We start from the raw sequence: 18,052 nt of genomic DNA, 5'->3' as shown, positions 1-18,052 counted from the left end.
GAACAGAGCTGGGATCAGGAAAGACTTTGCTACCTACCCCGGTGTCATCCTGGGGACGGTTAAGTATGGTGTATTTTTGAATGTGCTTGATGCAAATCTAGCTGTGAAGTGTACAACTGGGGCACAACTGCTGCCACTGAAGGGGTAGGTGTGTGTGGGGCCCAATTTTTGGAAAAAAGGGAGACTCCGCTTGGAGTAACCCTTGCTTGCTGGTGTGTTTTTAAAAGGAGCCAAGATGAATAGAGCTGGGATCAGGAAAGACTTAGCTACCTACCCCGGTGTCCTCCTGGGTACGGTTAAGTATGGCGTATTTTTGAATGTGCTTGATGCAAATCTAGCTGTGAAGTGTACAACTAGGGCACAAGTGCTGCCACTGAAGGGGTTAGTGTCTGTGGGGCCCAATTTTTGGAAAAAAGGGAGACTCCGCTTGGAGTAACCCTTGCTTGCTGTGTTTTTTAAAAGGAGCCAAGATGAACAGAGCTGGGATCAGGAAAGACTTTGCTACCTACCCCGGTGTCATCCTGGGGACGGTTAAGTATGGCGTATTTTTGAATGTGCTTGATGCAAATCTAGCTGTGAAGTGTACAACTGGGGCACAACTGCTGCCACTGAAGGGGTGGGTGTGTGTGGGCCCAATTTTTGGAAAAAAGGGAGACTCCGCTTAGAGTAACCCTTGCTTACAGTGTTTTTAAAAAGGAGCCAAGATGAACAAGTCATGGTTCAGCAAAGACTTTATCTACCTACCTCGGTGTCATCCTGGTGACGGTTAAGAATGGCGTATTTTTGAATGTGCTTGATGCAAATCTAGCTGTGAAGTGTACAACTGGGGCACAACTGCTGCCACTGAAGGGGTGGGAGTGTGTGGGGCCCAATTTTTGGAAAAAAAGGGAGACTCCGCTTGGAGTAACCATTGCTTACAGTGTTTTTAAAAAGGAGCCAAGATGAACAGAGCTGGGATCAGGAAAGACTTTGCTACCTACCCCGGTGTCATCCTGGGGACGGTTAAGAATGGCGTATTTTTGAATGTGCTTGATGCAAATCTAGCTGTGAAGTGTACAACTGGGGCACAACTGCTGCCACAGAAGGGGTAGGTGTGTGTGGGGCCCAATTTTTGGAAAAAAGTGAGACTCCGCTTGGAGTAACCCTTGCTTGCTGGTGTGTTTTTAAAAGGAGCCAAGATGAACAGAGCTGGGATCAGGAAAGACTTAGCTACCTACCCCGGTGTCCTCCTGGGTACGGTTAAGTATGGCGTATTTTTGAATGTGCTTGATGCAAATCTAGCTGTAAAGTGTACAACTAGGGCACAAGTGCTGCCACTGAAGGGGTTAGTGTCTGTGTGGCCCAATTTTTGGAAAAAAGGGAGACTCCGCTTGGAGTAACCCTTGCTTGCTGGTGTGTTTTTAAAAGGAGCCAAGATGAACAGAGCTAGGATCAGGAAAGACTTAGCTACCTACCCCGGTGTCCTCCTGGGGACGGTTAAGTATGGCGTATTTTTGAATGTGCTAAATGCAAATCTAGCTGTGAAGTGTACAACTAGGGCACAAGTGCTGCCACTGAAGGGGTTAGTGTCTGTGTGGCCCAATTTTTGGAAAAAAAGGAGACTCCGCTTAGAGTAACCCTTGCTTGCTGTGTTTTTTTAAAAGGAGCCAAGATGAACAGAGCTGGGATCAGGAAAGACTTTGCTACCTACCCCGGTGTCATCCTGGGGACGGTTAAGAATGGCGTATTTTTGAATGTGCTTGATGCAAATCTAGCTGTGAAGTGTACAACTGGGGCACAACTGCTGCCACTGAAGGGGTGGTTGTGTGTGGGACCCAATTTTTGGAAAAAAGGGAGACTCCGCTTGGAGTAACCCTTGCTTACAGTGTTTTTAAAAAGGAGCCAAGATGAACAGAGCTGGGATCAGGAAAGACTTTGCTACCTACCCCGGTGTCATCCTGGGGACGGTTAAGAATGGCGTATTTTTGAATGTGCTTGATGCAAATCTAGCTGTGAAGTTTACAACTGGGGCACAACTGCTGCCACTGAAGGGGTGGGTGTGTGTGGGCCCAATTTTTGGAAAAAAGGGAGACTCCGCTTAGAGTAACCCTTGCTTACAGTGTTTTTAAAAAGGAGCCAAGATGAACAAGTCATGGTTCAGCAAAGACTTTATCTACCTACCTCGGTGTCATCCTGGTGACGGTTAAGAATGGCGTATTTTTGAATGTGCTTGATACAAATCTAGCTGTGAAGTGTACAACTAGGGCACAAGTGCTGCCACTGAAGGGGTTAGTGTCTGTGTGGCCCAATTTTTGGAAAAAAGGGAGACTCCGCTTGGAGTAACCCTTGCTTGCTGTGTTTTTTAAAAGGAGCCAAGATGAACAGAGCTGGGATCAGGAAAGACTTTGCTACCTACCCCGGTGTCATCCTGGGGACGGTTAAGAATGGCGTATATTTTTGAATGTGCTTGATGCAAATCTAGCTGTGAAGTGTACAACTGGGGCACAACTGCTGCCACTGAAGGGGTGGGTGTGTGTGGGGCCCAATTTTTGGAAAAAAGGGAGACTCCGCTTGGAGTAACCCTTGCTTACAGTGTTTTTAAAAAGGTGCAAAGATGAACAGAGCTGGGATCAGGAAAGACTTTGCTACCTACCCCGGTGTCATCCTGGGGACGGTTAAGAATGGCGTATTTTTGAATGTGCTTGATGCAAATCAGTTTTACAGGATGTGGACACTAATGCAGAGTAGTGAACCACCTCTTTAATATGAATTAGATTAAGGCTATGTGCGCACGTCGCGTAAAAACATGCAGTTACGCTGCGCTTTGTAGCGCAGCGTAACTGCATGCGTCCTGCGTCCCCTGCACAGTCTATGGAGACTGTGCAGGGGCCGTGCGCACGTGGCGTTTAAGAGCGCAGCGCTTCGGCTACTGCCGAAGCGCTGCGCAAAAAGAAGTGACATGTCACTTCTTTCCTGCGCTTTGCCGGCAGCTCCTGCTCTGTCTATGGCAGGAGCTGCAGGCAGAGCGTATGGAATCGGCGCTCACTACGGACATTTCTGCAGCGATCTAAAGCGCACATGTGCTCTTCAGATCGCTGCAGAAATTTCTGCAGGGCTTGTACGCAACGTGCGCACATAGCCTAAGGCTTAAACACTAAAAAAGATATGCTGGTTCACATTAGTTGATAGCATTGACAAAGAAAGGAGTTCATTTATGATTTTAAAGGAAAACAAAATAGATTGAAGAATAAATGATTACCCTTTCTATAGTGATACCAATTTAAACTATAGACTCAAGTTTGAGGGTGAGATATTCGTAAATTTTTGTTGTTGCTTTTTTATGAGTGTTGCATGTGCTGTTGGTACAGGCCAGCAGCATTTATGATAATTACAGTGGAACCTTGGATTACGAGTATAATTTGTTCCAGGACTGTGCTCTTAAACCAAGTAACTCTTAATAAACGCACATTTTCCCATAGGAAATAATTGAAATGCAGAAAATTTGTTCCACAACCCAAAAATATTTACTGTATTTATACAAACTTATTACAGCAATACAAAATAATGTCTTGTAATCATATAAAGTTATTACAGTACACTAATACAAAATACTGTACAGGAAAAACATAAAAAACACATTAAACTGCAGGTTAGCTTACAATAAAATTGTGGGTATGCGGGAGGTACTATAGAGAGAAAAAATGATGAATAAACATGACAACCTTTATTCTAGTACAATACACAAAAAAACACACCCCAAATCTATTCTCCCCAAAATAAGGGCAGAACTAAATCAAATGTGGGGTAGGAATACTGCACAGGCAGATTACAGTACAAGCAATGTTCTGCACTGGTTAGCAGAAAGAAATTACAATACTGTATCCACAAATGCAAACCAATAGACATGTTATATAGTATATACTGTACTGTACAGTGGTATACTGTATACAGTCATATGTACAGAAAGTTAACTCCAGAGTTGGTCAGAGCGTGGTGAGAGGATGGAACCAGACGTGTGCACGGTGAGGATTTGCTCTTATTGCAAATCATTGCTCTTAAACCAAGTTACAAATTTGTAAAAAGCTTTGCTTGTCTTGCAAAACGCTCTCAAACCAAGTAACTCTTAGGCCAAGATTCGACTGTATATTTTATGTTCGCATTTTATAAAAAGAAAAGCAATAGAAAGTAAAAAAATAAAGAATCTCTTCCAAAAAAAAAAAAGACACCTAATCTAACTAGCTTTTTCTGTGATTTTTCTGCTCTTCAGTGCAGCACAGGGTGTTGGTTGACCAGATGAGTGGTCATTCTCCTTTTATGATATGACATATTGAAATTGTGTATTATTGTAGTGCTTTTATTTGCTTAATTTTTTTATTTTTGCTTTACTTCTATCGAAAGGTATTGATTTTCTTTTTTTTTTTTTTTTACCTTGGGACAAGTAGCCTGGAATGCATTTAATATCATCAATGATAAAATAATATGCTAGATTGCATTTCTATACTTAATTGGTTTCAGGAAATTATATTACCACTTGTGCCAACTTGAAATCTTTGTTTACATCTTTCCCTAAATAAAGGAAATTATGTATTCTGGTTATCTAATTAAAAACTTTTATAATAACAAACTTGTGTATTAAGTTTCTTAATGCATTCTCTTATATTGTGAGCTGTGTACTCAAAGAAGATAAAGCACCGCAGCACAGCAGGAGTAACTACATTTGAACTCTGTTGGTTAATTTATTAGGTGTGCGCAGAGTTCAGTTCTGCGCGATACTGTACTTTGTCTTATTGATCTACTGGGTGACAAGCACAATCCTTGCCACTGCTCACGCCCCCTCGTTCTGCCAACATAGTGGCCTTATTCTTGATGATACTTTGGAATATTTTGTAATTTAGAAAATTATATAAAACAGAATTTTCTAAATCATTTCATTTTCCCTCCGGCTGATTTATTCAAAGTGAGCAAAGTAATACACCTCTGTCATGAAACGGGCACTATAAACGAGAAGACAATTAGAGTTTACGTGAATAGAAGTTAACTAGTAATTCAGGCTGACCACCAGCCGAGTACAAAGTATTCATTCTTCATTAGGTTAAAAGCAGGAAAGATACAGTATACTTAGCACAATATTACACAGCAAGCTGAAGAAATAATGGTATATAATTTTTAGTGTTTACATGCAACTTGCCTTGGGCATTCATTTTTGGAATTTCTTGTCTTTTTGACTAGCTTCCTTTTATTTCTTAGTTTCTCCTTGAACTTTCTTGGAGTTCTTACTATTATGAAGATTGATTTTTGTATTCATTTTCTAGCATTTATGGTGATGTTAATTAAAGACAAAAACACCGGATCTAGATTTTATACATACTGTATCCAAACTTGCACTGCTCTACTTCCAGGCTTGACTGATAGTTGAAGGGTTTTTCCAAGATTTGGAAGTTATGCCCTATCCTTTCATTGTGTATGAGTTTGCCGGAAAAAGTCACGTGCTGTACTTGACTTTCTCCAGCAGTCCCATAGGCTGTTTAAGGTCCCAGGTGTTAGACCCCCAGCTACGAGAAAGTTAGTCCCTATTAAGAATAACTTATGAAGTCATGTTGTGTTGTATTGCTATGGTTTCATGTGTTCTACATGCAGTTATTTTATAAGATCTCAAAGTTGGACTCATCTGTCCATAAAACGTTCCATCTCATCTCAGCTGCTATCTGTTCTAGTGCAAATATTGATTTCTCTGTTACCAATTATTAAAAAGAGCTGCTTGACTCCTTCAGACCAATATTCGTGAATTGTCTTCTCATTGCTTATGTGGCGCCCCTGACCTGGTCAGGCACCACTGAGTACTGCACCCATGCTGGGGCAGTGCTTCCAGGTAATCCTAAAGGCTGGAATAGGGTGTGTACGCACAGACACATAGCAACCAGGTCTCCCACACCTTGAGAGGGGACCCTTGGGTAGACTCAAGAGGGGGCTTGCCTCCACATCTCATCAAGGGGTGTAGTGGAGGGCCTGGGAGCTAAAGTTGCAGAGGCTGAAAGGAAAGGAGTAGAGCGAGCCAGTCTGGTAGTGGTGAGCGGCGGTTGCTAGGAGACGCAGACGCGCGCTCACACTAGTCAGACCCTCCATGTGAAGTAGCCGTTAGCAGGGGAGAACGGTTACCAGTCAGTCAGAAAGACAGAGAGTCAGTCGAGTACAGGGACTCCTGGTGGCTAGGCACGTACGGGGGATACAGGTTCCCAGAGCAGGCTCAAGTTTAACTACCTGCTAAACCTGCCGGTGAGGGTAGTACAAGTACCTCACGAGCCATCTAGAGTCCGAGCCTCAGCAGCAATGAGGGGGCCCATAAGGGGGATCGAGCCTGGAGCCATCTCACTTGGTCCACGCTGCCGGCAAATGGGCCAAAAAGGGGAGAAAAGGCAGTAGCGACTTCCCTGGATGAACCCACAGTACTTCAAGTCAGGGGTTATCTGAAACAAGAAGTGCAAGGAAAGCGAGTTAATGGTTACCCTTAGACCAGCCTGAAGGATACCTGGTTTCACCTGGTTTTATCGCAGCATCGCCCAGGTTACCTCACAGAAACAACAAAAGTGAGTAAAAGAGACATTTTGGACTGAGACTGAGTTATTCTGGAACCTGTTGTTCTACACACCCGAGCCCCTGGGGTCAGCCTCACTCAAGGGAGGCCACACCATCCGACTGCAGACTCCATCAGCCCCAGACGCTGATTAAACCTGCAGTGGAGGTCACCCATATCCCTGACCGCAAACCGTGAGTGGCGTCATGATACATACAAACAAAAACTACATACCTGTTGCCTTGCCATATATTAAAGAAGATCCTGTGGCGTCCTTAAAGGTGGAATGATATCCCTGGGGTGACTACTGCAGGTGGGCTTCACACTTACATGACATTAACTGTGCATTTGACGGGTACTGTAATGTAAGTGACACCTATGGAAACACGTGTCATTGGAGAACACAGATGTAACCCATTAGTTTTCAGTTTTCGATGGCTAGAAACGTTAAAGGTGCAGTAATTTTCTTAAATGGTTGTAGAAAAGTGGTTATTCTGGCTTATCTTTAGGATATTTCATCAATAACAGACCAATCAGCTGTTAGCAAGTCTTAAACTGCCGGAAGTACACAGGACCAGAACACCAAACTTCTGATCTTTGTGAAGTGGCCATTCTCGGGTACTGCAGATCACCTCCAGATCACTTTCAATGGAATCTGCCCGGTGAAAATTGCACCCAGGACAACGAGCAGTTCTGGCTGCATATCTAGAATAGAAAAAAGGAAAGGTCCAGCACCAAGATAGTCCATAAAAATTTCTGTTGTCTTTATTGAGACATCACATACATGATAAAATCAAATATGTCCTATGAGGTGGACCTAATAAGGCAGGGGCCAGCGGGGGTTGGCATGTGTCACACCCTCACTGATCAGACATTGATTGATGATCTATAAGAGTAGGGAATTAATGGTAAAGTCCCTGACAGCTCCTTTACATGTAGAAATCATGTAATACCTCAAAGTTGTTTGATTTTTTTTTGAGCATCATATATTTTGACATATTTAAAGGGCTCTGCATATTATATTGTGTAACGCCATTCAATGTGTACATCTGGCCACCACCAAAGTTGCTGGTAGCTGATCATTGGTGGTCCTGGGAGTCAGACCCCATCAAACTGATATTGATGAGGACAGCTGTTTAGTCGATATCAGCAGCTATCAAGGACAGATCTAAGGATAGTTTATCAATATTATATGTCCAGAGAACCCCCTTAAACCCCCTCTCCAGCATTTCTTTTTATTGCACCACTGGAGTGGCGCATTAAATACAATCCCTCCTGCCTTATACTCACCTTCCAGCAGCTTCGTCTTCTATCACCGCTGCTCAGGTTTGTCTTGGTGATTTGTGATCTGCTGGCAGGTCCAGTGCTTTATTGAGCGCGTCGGAGGTCACAACTCAATACATCTTTATGGGAGATTTGTTCTGCCCTCAGTCTGGCTCTCAGAGATGCATGGAGCTCTTGTGTGACGTAACTTCTGACTTCTGGGCAGTCAGAAGATTTTGTCACAAGATGGCGCTGAGCAGTGTCGGTAAATGGTGGAGATGCTGTAAGGTGAGTATATGACAGGGGATTTAAAGTACCATTCCAGGGCTGAAAATAAATGCTGGAGTGGTGCTATAAGCCATTTTCTGTTATTCTTTTTCTATGTTGTGTTTCCTCCTGGACAATATTTGCTAACCATTGACTACTACAGGTAGATTCACTGTTTATCCAACTGTATACCACTGTGAAAGAAACCAATTCAAAATTAGTCCTCTGTAGAAAAGAAAAAAAATCAGAGGAGATAAGCAATTTGTTAGAGGAGGGGGGGAGGTTTAAATTATTATTACTGAGGAACTCAAGTTACTTGGAAAACAGTAGTGGGAATTCTTTTCATCAATCAAATTTAGTTTCGCCCCAGTTATACAGCACCATGACTTTTCTAAATAATCCCTTTTGTACTCTGGAATCAGTTCTATCACACTGGTTTGTACAAGTTGAATTTAAAAGTAAAAGCATGTCGGAAATTGCCTATTCAAACAGCAATTTCCCTGGGCCAGAGCCAGCGCAGATTCTAAATGTGACTGTTTGATTCCACATCTGAGACTAATGCTGTTGGAGAGATTGTGGCTCAACAGGTGAGTCTGGAAATAAGAATCAATTTATTTCTAGATGACAAATGTAAAGCTTCATATTCAAAGGGATCGTATCCCCTACAAACCTCGGCATGATAAGTTTGTAAATGCCAAGGCTGTTCTAGAGAAAGGCTGTAAAACTAAAGACAGCTGTCATCGCTTAAAGGGATTTTCAGTGGGAGCCTCATTTTGTCATGCAAAAAAAAGATCAATTTTGATCAAGGTTTTTTTTATATTAGATTTCATCCCTTTGTTTGTTCATATCTCCATTTTTATCATCTTTGTGGCATCTGTTTTTTTATTAAGGTTTTCAAGTTTTTATTAACTATCAATGAAAAAGGACAGCACTAGGATGCAACATGGATTGCATCTATAGTCTACTTCATTCTTTGGTAGACATCTTCACTTCTTTGGTTGAGTTTGAGCCATTAATCAGTACATGTATCCACTAAAAAAAAAAAGTAGAATACAAACAAAAATATCAGACTTGTAAATGAGGCCCGTAATGCAACTTTGGATGTATTCAACGTAGAGGTTGTTCACTGCTAGTAGTGACCACCTTATCACTAATCCAAATGCGAAGACAGTGAAGCCGGCGGTGATTGGGCCCAGGGCTCACATGACGTCACAACTTTACGTGAGCCCCAGGATAATGAATGCCAACAGCACTGGAACGGCCCTGGTATTGGAGATGAGTATAATAATTTTTATTTTAATGGGGGCGAACATGGGGCATGAGAAGGGTGGTTGTCTTATTAGTAGACAACACCTTTAAACTGGCCACAGATTTACCATTTTGCCCCCAGATGTTCATTGTTCCCTTTTTTAATTTAGGTTTATGATGAAAAATATAACTTGAAAAATGTGTAACTTATGTTAATGGACATGATTAATCAAACCATTTTTGCCACAATTATCTTGAGGAACCGTTTGGAGTGCCGCAAAAGTTTTGTTCAATTTGAAATTTTGAAACTTTTGCCATTTTTATACCAGTCCCAGCAATCAGCACAAAATTTTTAAACAAGTGGGAGAAGCTAGATTTTAATGGCATGGCCAAGCACAAACAATAAATCATCATAACTTGTGCCACAATAGTGGCATAAGTTATGAAAAAATTACTCTTGGCCCTGATGTCTGGCTATAGTTGAGCAGTTCTGTTGATGCTCGGTTCACCGGTAGCAAACGAGCCTAGCTCCACAGGCTTGGCCTTGACCCGAACCCCAGATCAAGTAACTGATTGGCAGTTTGAGTCCCTGCTCACTTACAGCCAGCCATAAGCAAAATACGTCCGGGGGAAGGTGGGTGGGCTTTTTTAAACTTTCTTTTTTTTGTTGCACACTACATGAGATCACGCTGTTGTTACTCCAAGTGTGCGCCATTCAAACACTGCAAGCGGCTCGCACAGGGCTGAGCACCGAGTGTACCTGAGCACAGCTTTGCTTGTGCAAGTTTTGTTCGCGCAAGTTTTGTTCGCACGTAAAGCATTCGAACCTTGATTTTAAAATTTGGTGTTCAGTTTGAAAAAAAAATCTCAGGTTCACTCTACTTCTGACAAACATCCTTCAAATTCATTAAAAACAAACTTGCTCCACTTAGTATATTTCGAGGTTCGTACCCCAGCACACCCGTAATCAATATTGGCGTTTTGCATACCAGTTCCTTTATGAAGGGTGTGCTGGAGTAAGATGAGCCAATTCTTTAGTCTTGATGATTCTCAGTTAATAACGGTATGGAAAATTGTTATTGGTACCAGTCTTCCAAAAATTTCAACCCAAAATAAAACAAAATTAAAGAATATCAGAAAACTATAACTAGCAAGGTGAAAAATAGCTGCTGAAAGTTAGTGAATCATTTACTATTTTCAGGACATGCTCTCCCTAATGGTGTCATAATGTACTCATTGTGTACAGTAAAATAACAATGGAGCCACCCTGACTTGATCACCAGACCCTCGGCATGGCGGGATAGTACATGTGACAATTTGTATAAAAGGTATATGGAATGATTTTTGTAGCAGTACACAACTTTCTTGTATCATAGCTGATTTATGTTAATTTTGCAGTCAAGCGATTATAAGAAAAGTAAAGTCAGAAACAAGTTATAATGTTTCAATCCCATCTCTTCAACATATCACTCTAACTGGTGTATTCCCATCATGCTTTAAACATGCCTCAATCACATCCATCCTCAAAAAAAACCTCCTTTGATCCTTCCTCTGTGTCGAGCTATTGCCCCATATCAATTCTCCCCTATGCCCCAAAACTACTGGAACAGCATGTCCTTTTTGAACTGTCCTCCCATCTCTCTTCCTGACCCCTCTTTGACCAGCTACACTCTGGCTTCTGACCACTTTATTCCACTGAAACTGCCGTAACTAAAGTCACCAATGACCTACTAACCACCAAAGCCAAGCGACACTACTCTGTCCTTCTCTGGGACCTGTGCTCTGCCTTCGACACAGTGGACCATTCCCTCTTGCTACAGATTGTCTCTTCACTTCTCCATCTACACTTTTGGCCTGGGAGAACTCATAGAGTCCAACAGGTTTCACTATCATCTCTATGCTGATGACACACAGATCTACCTCTCTGGACTTAGCATCACTTCCTTACTAATCAGAATCCCACAATGTCTGTCTGCTATTTCCTCCTTTATGTCTGCTCGATTTCTAAAACTTTACACGGACAAAACAGAATTCATTATCTTACCTCCTCCTCACTTACCCCCCCCCCCACCAACAGACCTATCCATTAAAGTTGATGGCTGCTCACTCTCCCAAGTCTCAAGTGCTCACTGTCTGGGGGGTAACTCTCGACTCTCTCTTTCAAGCCACACATCCAAGCCCTCTTCACCTCCTGCCGAGTCCAACTCAAAAATAATTCCAGGATCCGTTCATTCCTTAAGCAAGAAGCTGCAAAAACACTAGTGCATGCCCTTATTATCTCTCACCTGGACTATTACAACCCCCTGCTCTGTGGCCTCCCTTCTAACACCCTTGCACCCCTACAATCTATTCTAAACTTTGATGCCCGACTAATCCACCGCCCCCCCCCCCCGCTACACCATTACCTCTTCTCTTTGCCAATCCCTTCACTGGCTTCCCATCACCCAGTGACTCCAGTTCAAAACCCTAACCATGACATACAAAGCCATCCGCAACCTGTCTCCTACATACATCTGTGACCTAATCTTCCGGTACTTACGTGCACGTAACCTCCGATCCTCAAAAGTTTTACTTTTCTACTCCCCTCGTATCTCCTCTTCCCACAACGACATCCAAGATTTTTCCCGTGCATCCCCCATATTTTGGAACTCTCTGCCTCAACATATCACATTCTTGCCTATGTTGGAAAGCTTTAAAAGGAACCTAAAGACCACCTCTGCAGTCTACTATAGCGCCACATGACCATCTTCACCCTCACCTGGTGTATGCTCACCCATCCCTTATAGACTGTGAGCCCTCGCGGGCAGGGACCTCTCTCTGTACCTTTCTGTGCCTTGTATTGTTTATGATTATTGTACTTGACCCTATTATATACACTCCTTTTCACATGTAAAGCGCCATGGAATAAATGGTGCTATAATAATTACAATATTTATTGGGATTAAAATACCAATGGTTGAACTGTCCAGAAGCAGAACTATGACTTGAGAAAGATTACATTTTGTAAAATGTATTATTAATTATTTTATGTCATTTTTTTTTTTGTTTAATATCCACAGGGAAAAAACAAGTTACATGTGGCAACAGGAGAAGAAGGGAAATGGTGCGGCCTTATCCCAGTGGGATCACCTTGCAACTGTGTAACTACGACTGGCCTGAAATGGAATCTCTGTGAGTAAACTGTGATATTATTTTTTTAGTTATTTTTAAGTTGAACACATTGAACACTGTATAATGGCTACCAAACCATCTGTGTGATTCCAGTAGTTTCTACACTTTACAACTTCACAATTAATAATGCTAGACATTCTCGGAAGGTAAACCAATATTAGGCCTTAAAGCATAGGACCATTTAACAGGAAACTGTCATGGTTCTGATCCATGGTGCTCTGCTCTCCAGCAGAGTTGGTGTTCTGTTTTGTATTTTGCACCGATAGACAGGTGGTTTCCTGTCCTCTGCTTCTGCGCTGGTGTTAGGAGGGCCCTCTCTCCAGGCGCCTTGTTCCGGGTGATTGCTCTGCTTCATTAGGGAGCAACCTCACCCGGAATGCCGCCAGTCATAGTTCCTGCCTGAAGTAAGTGCTCTGGCTTCCATTTGCACTTTGATCTTGTTGTTCTACCCCAGACCTGTTGTTACCCCTTTCCTCCCATGTCCCTGACTCTGACATCGTTCCCCGGCTCCTGACCTCCAGCTTGCACTTTGACCTCGGCTCCGCTTTTTCCCAATATACCTTATGTGACTTCCTGGCTTTTGACCTCCAGCTTGTACCCTGACCTTAGCTCCAATTTTCCCCAGTATAACTTACATGACTTCCTGGCTTCTGACATTCGGCTTGTGCTCTGACCTCGGTTTTGCTTCATCCCTGTGTTCCATACGTGACTTCCTGGTTCCTGACCTCCAATTTGTTTGACTTCCCCATCACTAGTTACTTATGGTGACACCTAGTGGTAGTTCATCACAGTAGCTATGTGAATTAGTCCTTGACCATCTTCAACCGCTATTGTATATGTTGTTTTTAGTAAAGAGCGAGCATGCTCGGAATTGATCATTACTCATTCGAGCATCAGGGTGCTCAGGTACTCGTTGAGCTCAGCAGAGTATTGTGGGTGCTTGGTTATTTCATCCTTGAAACAATGACCACAATGCATTGGCTTGCTTTACTGCATAATGTGTGCAGATACCCCAGGGGGAGCCATTAACAGGTTCATAAGGGCTCTCCCAAAGAATAAAACAACGTTCTCGGACATAATGTGCCCCCCCCCCAAAAAAAAAGCCCCTCCCTCTTTCCCACTAGAAATGCTCTGTTTATGGCTGGCTCTGTGTGGGAGGAGACTCGAACAGGCCAATCATTGACTTAACATAAAGCTTGTTTCTGGTGTTGAGCTCGTCCGAGCGGCTGACCAGCTCAAATCGAAGAACGAGCATTCGAGCATTTTAGTGCTCGCTCATTACTAATTGTATGCCTTCTTAAAGGAAACCCAAGTCCATATTCAAGGAAACACAGTGTTGACATTGAATAAACAACGCTGTTCAAGGAGGGGAGTTTATGCTTTTTTTAAAAAAATTTGTGTGAAGAGCTTTAGCAGTTAAAACGGTTTTGTTCAATAGTGGTCAACCCCTTTAAATCTATACAGGGTGTTAACTTTTTGAGTGTAATGTTTATACTTGATTGCTTCTACCCCCTTTGCATAAATATTCTTTCCCTAGTAGTCACTTAACAATTATCTAATGAGAATGAAGAGCCATTTCCGCAAGAAGGGAAGGCCTTTGTGAAAGTAAGGCCACTGTTATGAGTTACAACACTCCTGACATGTATGTGCAAAGTATATGCCGTAAATATGTAATATGTAGCAATTTCAGATTTGGGACTTGTACCTATCTGATAAATGATGGGTCCCTTGCTCCAAATTGTTGCTTAAAGGGCTTGTCAATTTCTGTACAAAAATAGTGACAAAGTGCTTTTTGAGTTATCATGTAATCTACACTCACCTTCCGAAGCTCTTCCGTTCTAAGGCCTGTGTCCGTGCTTGTCTCCTGAAATAAACAGTGTTATGTAACTACTGCAGTCAATCGGTTGTTGCTGATTGACTTAGAGATAAGAGAATCGCTTTGTGCTACCTCGGTACATGGCTCTGAACAGAACTATCTGGTCATGAACAGATGCTGCTCGAATTTTTTTACCCTTCGGGATCCCAGGCTCAGCTTATAACTAGCTGGACTGGTAAGACATCACCAGACCGGCGAATCAAACGATTTGCCGGGGAACCCAGAAGTGCAAGAAATTTGCAAAGCTTCTCTCCACGGTCAGATAGCACTGTTCAGGGCCATGGGCGATCCATTCATCTATCGTCTTCACATTTTCGTCTGAGAAGAAGAAACACTTTTCTTTCACTCGGACGTAATTGTGAAGACTGTAGCTGATCAGTGGCCATTGATTTGCTGTGGAGACTTGCAGGACCCGCTGGTCAGGGAGACAAGTGTAGATTTAGATTTAATTTCAAAAACAGCTAGAGGCTATTCATAAGGGTTGTCAAGTAGAGGACAAAACCTTTAATTGTCAACTTAACTGGAAGTTTAATAATATAAACAAAATCTTAAAGGAAATTCAATAATTTAAAGGCTGAGCTCTGATATGGTTCTTTATGGATTTTCTAAGATTTTACTCAAAATATTGTATTTATATTTTATAAGGCCTTCAATGAGTACATTTGGCTTGGTGGTGATAATTGTTATTTACCATACATAAAAAGCACGGCAGATCATAAGCACAGTTAGTTCCCATTTGCTCTGCCCTTCTTGCATTTTTCATCAATTTCTTTTATGCCACCCGCAGCTCTTATCTGAATCTGTTATCCTATGTTTAATACAAGTTCAGTGTGCTACCCATGGAGTGGAATTTGTCATACAGGGTGTATAGGTTACCTCCACATTTAAAACAACTGCAGTGCTATAAAACATGTCAGTTTTTATTAGTGCAGTTTCTCGAAATGAAACACTTAACCTGGAGCTTAATCTATTATTAACAACCAACATTGCGGTAACAACCGGACTTTTTTTTAGTCCTTATTTTCAAAAACTTTGGGCCAATGAGATTTTGCTTTTATACTGAACAAATATATAAACACAACACTTTTGTTTTTGCTCTTGCCTGTAAATTGAATGTTCATTTCTCTACCATAAGCCATTTCCAAAGGCGTTTTAGAGAATTTAGCAGTACATCCAACCGGCCTCACAACCACAGTCTACATGTAATCACACCAGCCCAGGACCACCACATCCAGCATCTTCACCTCCAAGATAAAAGCACATCTCAATGAATTGGAATATCTTCAAAAAGTGAATTTATTTAATTAATTCAATACAAAAAGGGAAATGCGTATATTATATAGTCATTACACACAGAGTGATCTATTTCAAGTGTTTATTTCTGTTAATGTTGATGATTATGGCTTACAGCCAATGAAAACCCAAAAGTCATTATCTCAGAAAATTAGAATATTATATAAGACCAACTGAAAAATGATTTTAAACTCAGAAATATTGGCCTACTGAAAAGTATCTACAGTAAATGCACTCAATACTTCATCCGGGCTCCTTTTGCATGAATTTCTGCATAAGTGCGGCGTGGCATGGAGGCGATCAGCCTGTGGTACTGCTGCGGTGTTATGGAAGCCCAGGTTGTGTTGATAGCAGCCTTCAGCTCGTCTGCATTGTTGAGTCTGGTGTTTTCATCTTAATCTTGACAATATTTCGTAGATTCTTTATGGGGTTTATGTCAGGCGCGTTTTGCTGGCCAATCAAGCACAGTGATACTGTGGTTATTAAACCAGGTATCAGTACTTTTGGCAGTGTGGACAGGAGCCAAGTCCTGTTGGAAAATGAAATTTCCATCTCCAAAAAAGCAACAGTCCAGTTCTTTTTCTCCTTGGCGCAGGTAAGAAGCTTCTGGCGTTGTCTATTGGTCATCAGTGGCTTGACACAAGGAATGCAACAGTTGTAGCCCATGTCCTGGATATGTCTTTGTGTGGTGGCTCTTGAAGCACTGACTCCAGCAGCAGTTCACTCCTTGTTAATCTGCCCGCAATTTCTGAATGGCCTTTTCTAACAATCCTGTTAAGGCTGTAGTTATCCCGGTTGTTTGTGCACCTTTTTCTACCACACTTTTTCCTTCCACTCAACTTTCCATTAATATGCTTGGATACAGCACTCTGTGAACAGCCAGCGTCTTTGGCAATTAACTTTTATGGCTTACCTTCCTTGTGGAGTGTGTCAATGACTGCCTTCTGGACATCTGTCAAGTCAGCAATCTTCCCTATGATTGTATAACCTACTGAATCAGACTAAGGGCCTATTTTAAATGCTTAAGAAGCCTTTGCAGTTTTTTGTGGTAATTATTCTAATTTTCTGAGATAACTTTTGGGTCCGCATTGGCTGTAAGCCATAATCATCAACAGTAACAGAAATAAACACTGTCTCTAGCTGGGATGTCATTTAAAGTAATAATCATATTTTAAGCATTTTCTAATTTCTGTAAATCATATTTGCGTAAAGAAATGTTTTTATGTGTTCAGTCTGATCAGAGTGGGATTAGCATAATTGATCCGATTTTCTTGAATGAGAAAAATAAAACGCTCGCCTGCACTCAGCCTTAAAGTGCGTTAGTTTTTCATCAATTTCAAAATGATCCAGTTTTTTGGTTTCCTGGAAACATTTCTAATGTAAGATCACGGAATATGTGAACTCTGCTTCATTGTGAGTGGTTTTTTTTTTCTCCGACCCTCTGTCTGCATGTATAGATTACATTACTATAAATATAGACAAAAGATTTTTTAGCCTAACTGCTATATTTTGTGCAAGAAAAGTGATAAACTATCATGTCAAAATGCAATGATGGATTGTTTTAGATTTACTCAAAAGCTGAAAAATAGGAAACGATCAGTGGTTAAAATGGAGAAATTAATTTCTCCCCCCAAATCATCTGTTGAGATACCAATACTCATTAGGCTGGCAGATGATCTCGCCGATATCAATAGGCTTGGCTGACTTTAGTGTAATTTGTAGGATGGACATTATAACTTTTCAAGTACAGTAAGACGGTGGATCCAAAACCTTGATAGCCCTGACTGTGCCCTGATATTTTAACAATAGATTAGTTTAGATTTAAATCTCTATTACTATAGCCAATTTCTAATATGCTTTCATGGTCTGTTCAACTGTTGGCTTACCATGTCAACCACTGGATTGATGCAGGTCTAGCATCTGAAAATCCTATTAGGGTATTATCAGACAGCAGCACACAACCACCGCAAAAAGGAACATAAAGCACAGCAATGTGAAAATGATATTGCTGTGCGCATGTTCAGTCTTTCGTTACTACTTTTAACCCTTCCAGGATTTCCAAAACCGTGATACTGTTAAAAGAAATAGCATGTTAATTCTTGAAAGGGCTCGCCACTATAATGGAAATAATATAGAGAAAAGAGGCCGACATCACAGACCCCAGCAAAACCACTTTGGCAAAAAGACCACCTGTGATTTCTGAATTGGCTCCATCTTGAAAAACGTGCTGGCTCTGGAAAAAATACATTAGTTTGCACACGCCCTAAATCACTCGTTTTCCCTGGAAAATATGGCAGCTAGCCACACATTTCAATTTAATGGTTGTTGATCATGTAATGGTATTGAGCACTTATTCAAATACATAGCGGCCCTTGTATTACATG

The 18,052-nt window shown here is 41.7% G+C and overlaps 1 protein-coding gene across 2 annotated transcripts in view; it reads left to right on the top strand.

Annotated features, from left to right (window-relative positions):
- TPK1 (thiamin pyrophosphokinase 1) overlaps positions 1-18,052 on the top strand; it is a 754,585-nt gene that overhangs the window by 504,856 nt on the left and 231,677 nt on the right. For both annotated transcript variants that reach the window (XM_075316612.1, XM_075316611.1), the window contains exon 8: positions 12,388-12,499. In XM_075316612.1, coding sequence (XP_075172727.1) covers positions 12,388-12,499 — 112 coding nt within the window. The remainder of the gene's footprint in view (positions 1-12,387; positions 12,500-18,052) is intronic.

This window comes from Anomaloglossus baeobatrachus, chromosome 6 (genome assembly GCF_048569485.1).
Source record: "Anomaloglossus baeobatrachus isolate aAnoBae1 chromosome 6, aAnoBae1.hap1, whole genome shotgun sequence".
NCBI classification, from domain to species: Eukaryota; Metazoa; Chordata; class Amphibia; order Anura; family Aromobatidae; genus Anomaloglossus; species Anomaloglossus baeobatrachus.
This window is presented reverse-complemented; position numbering and strand designations above follow the sequence as displayed.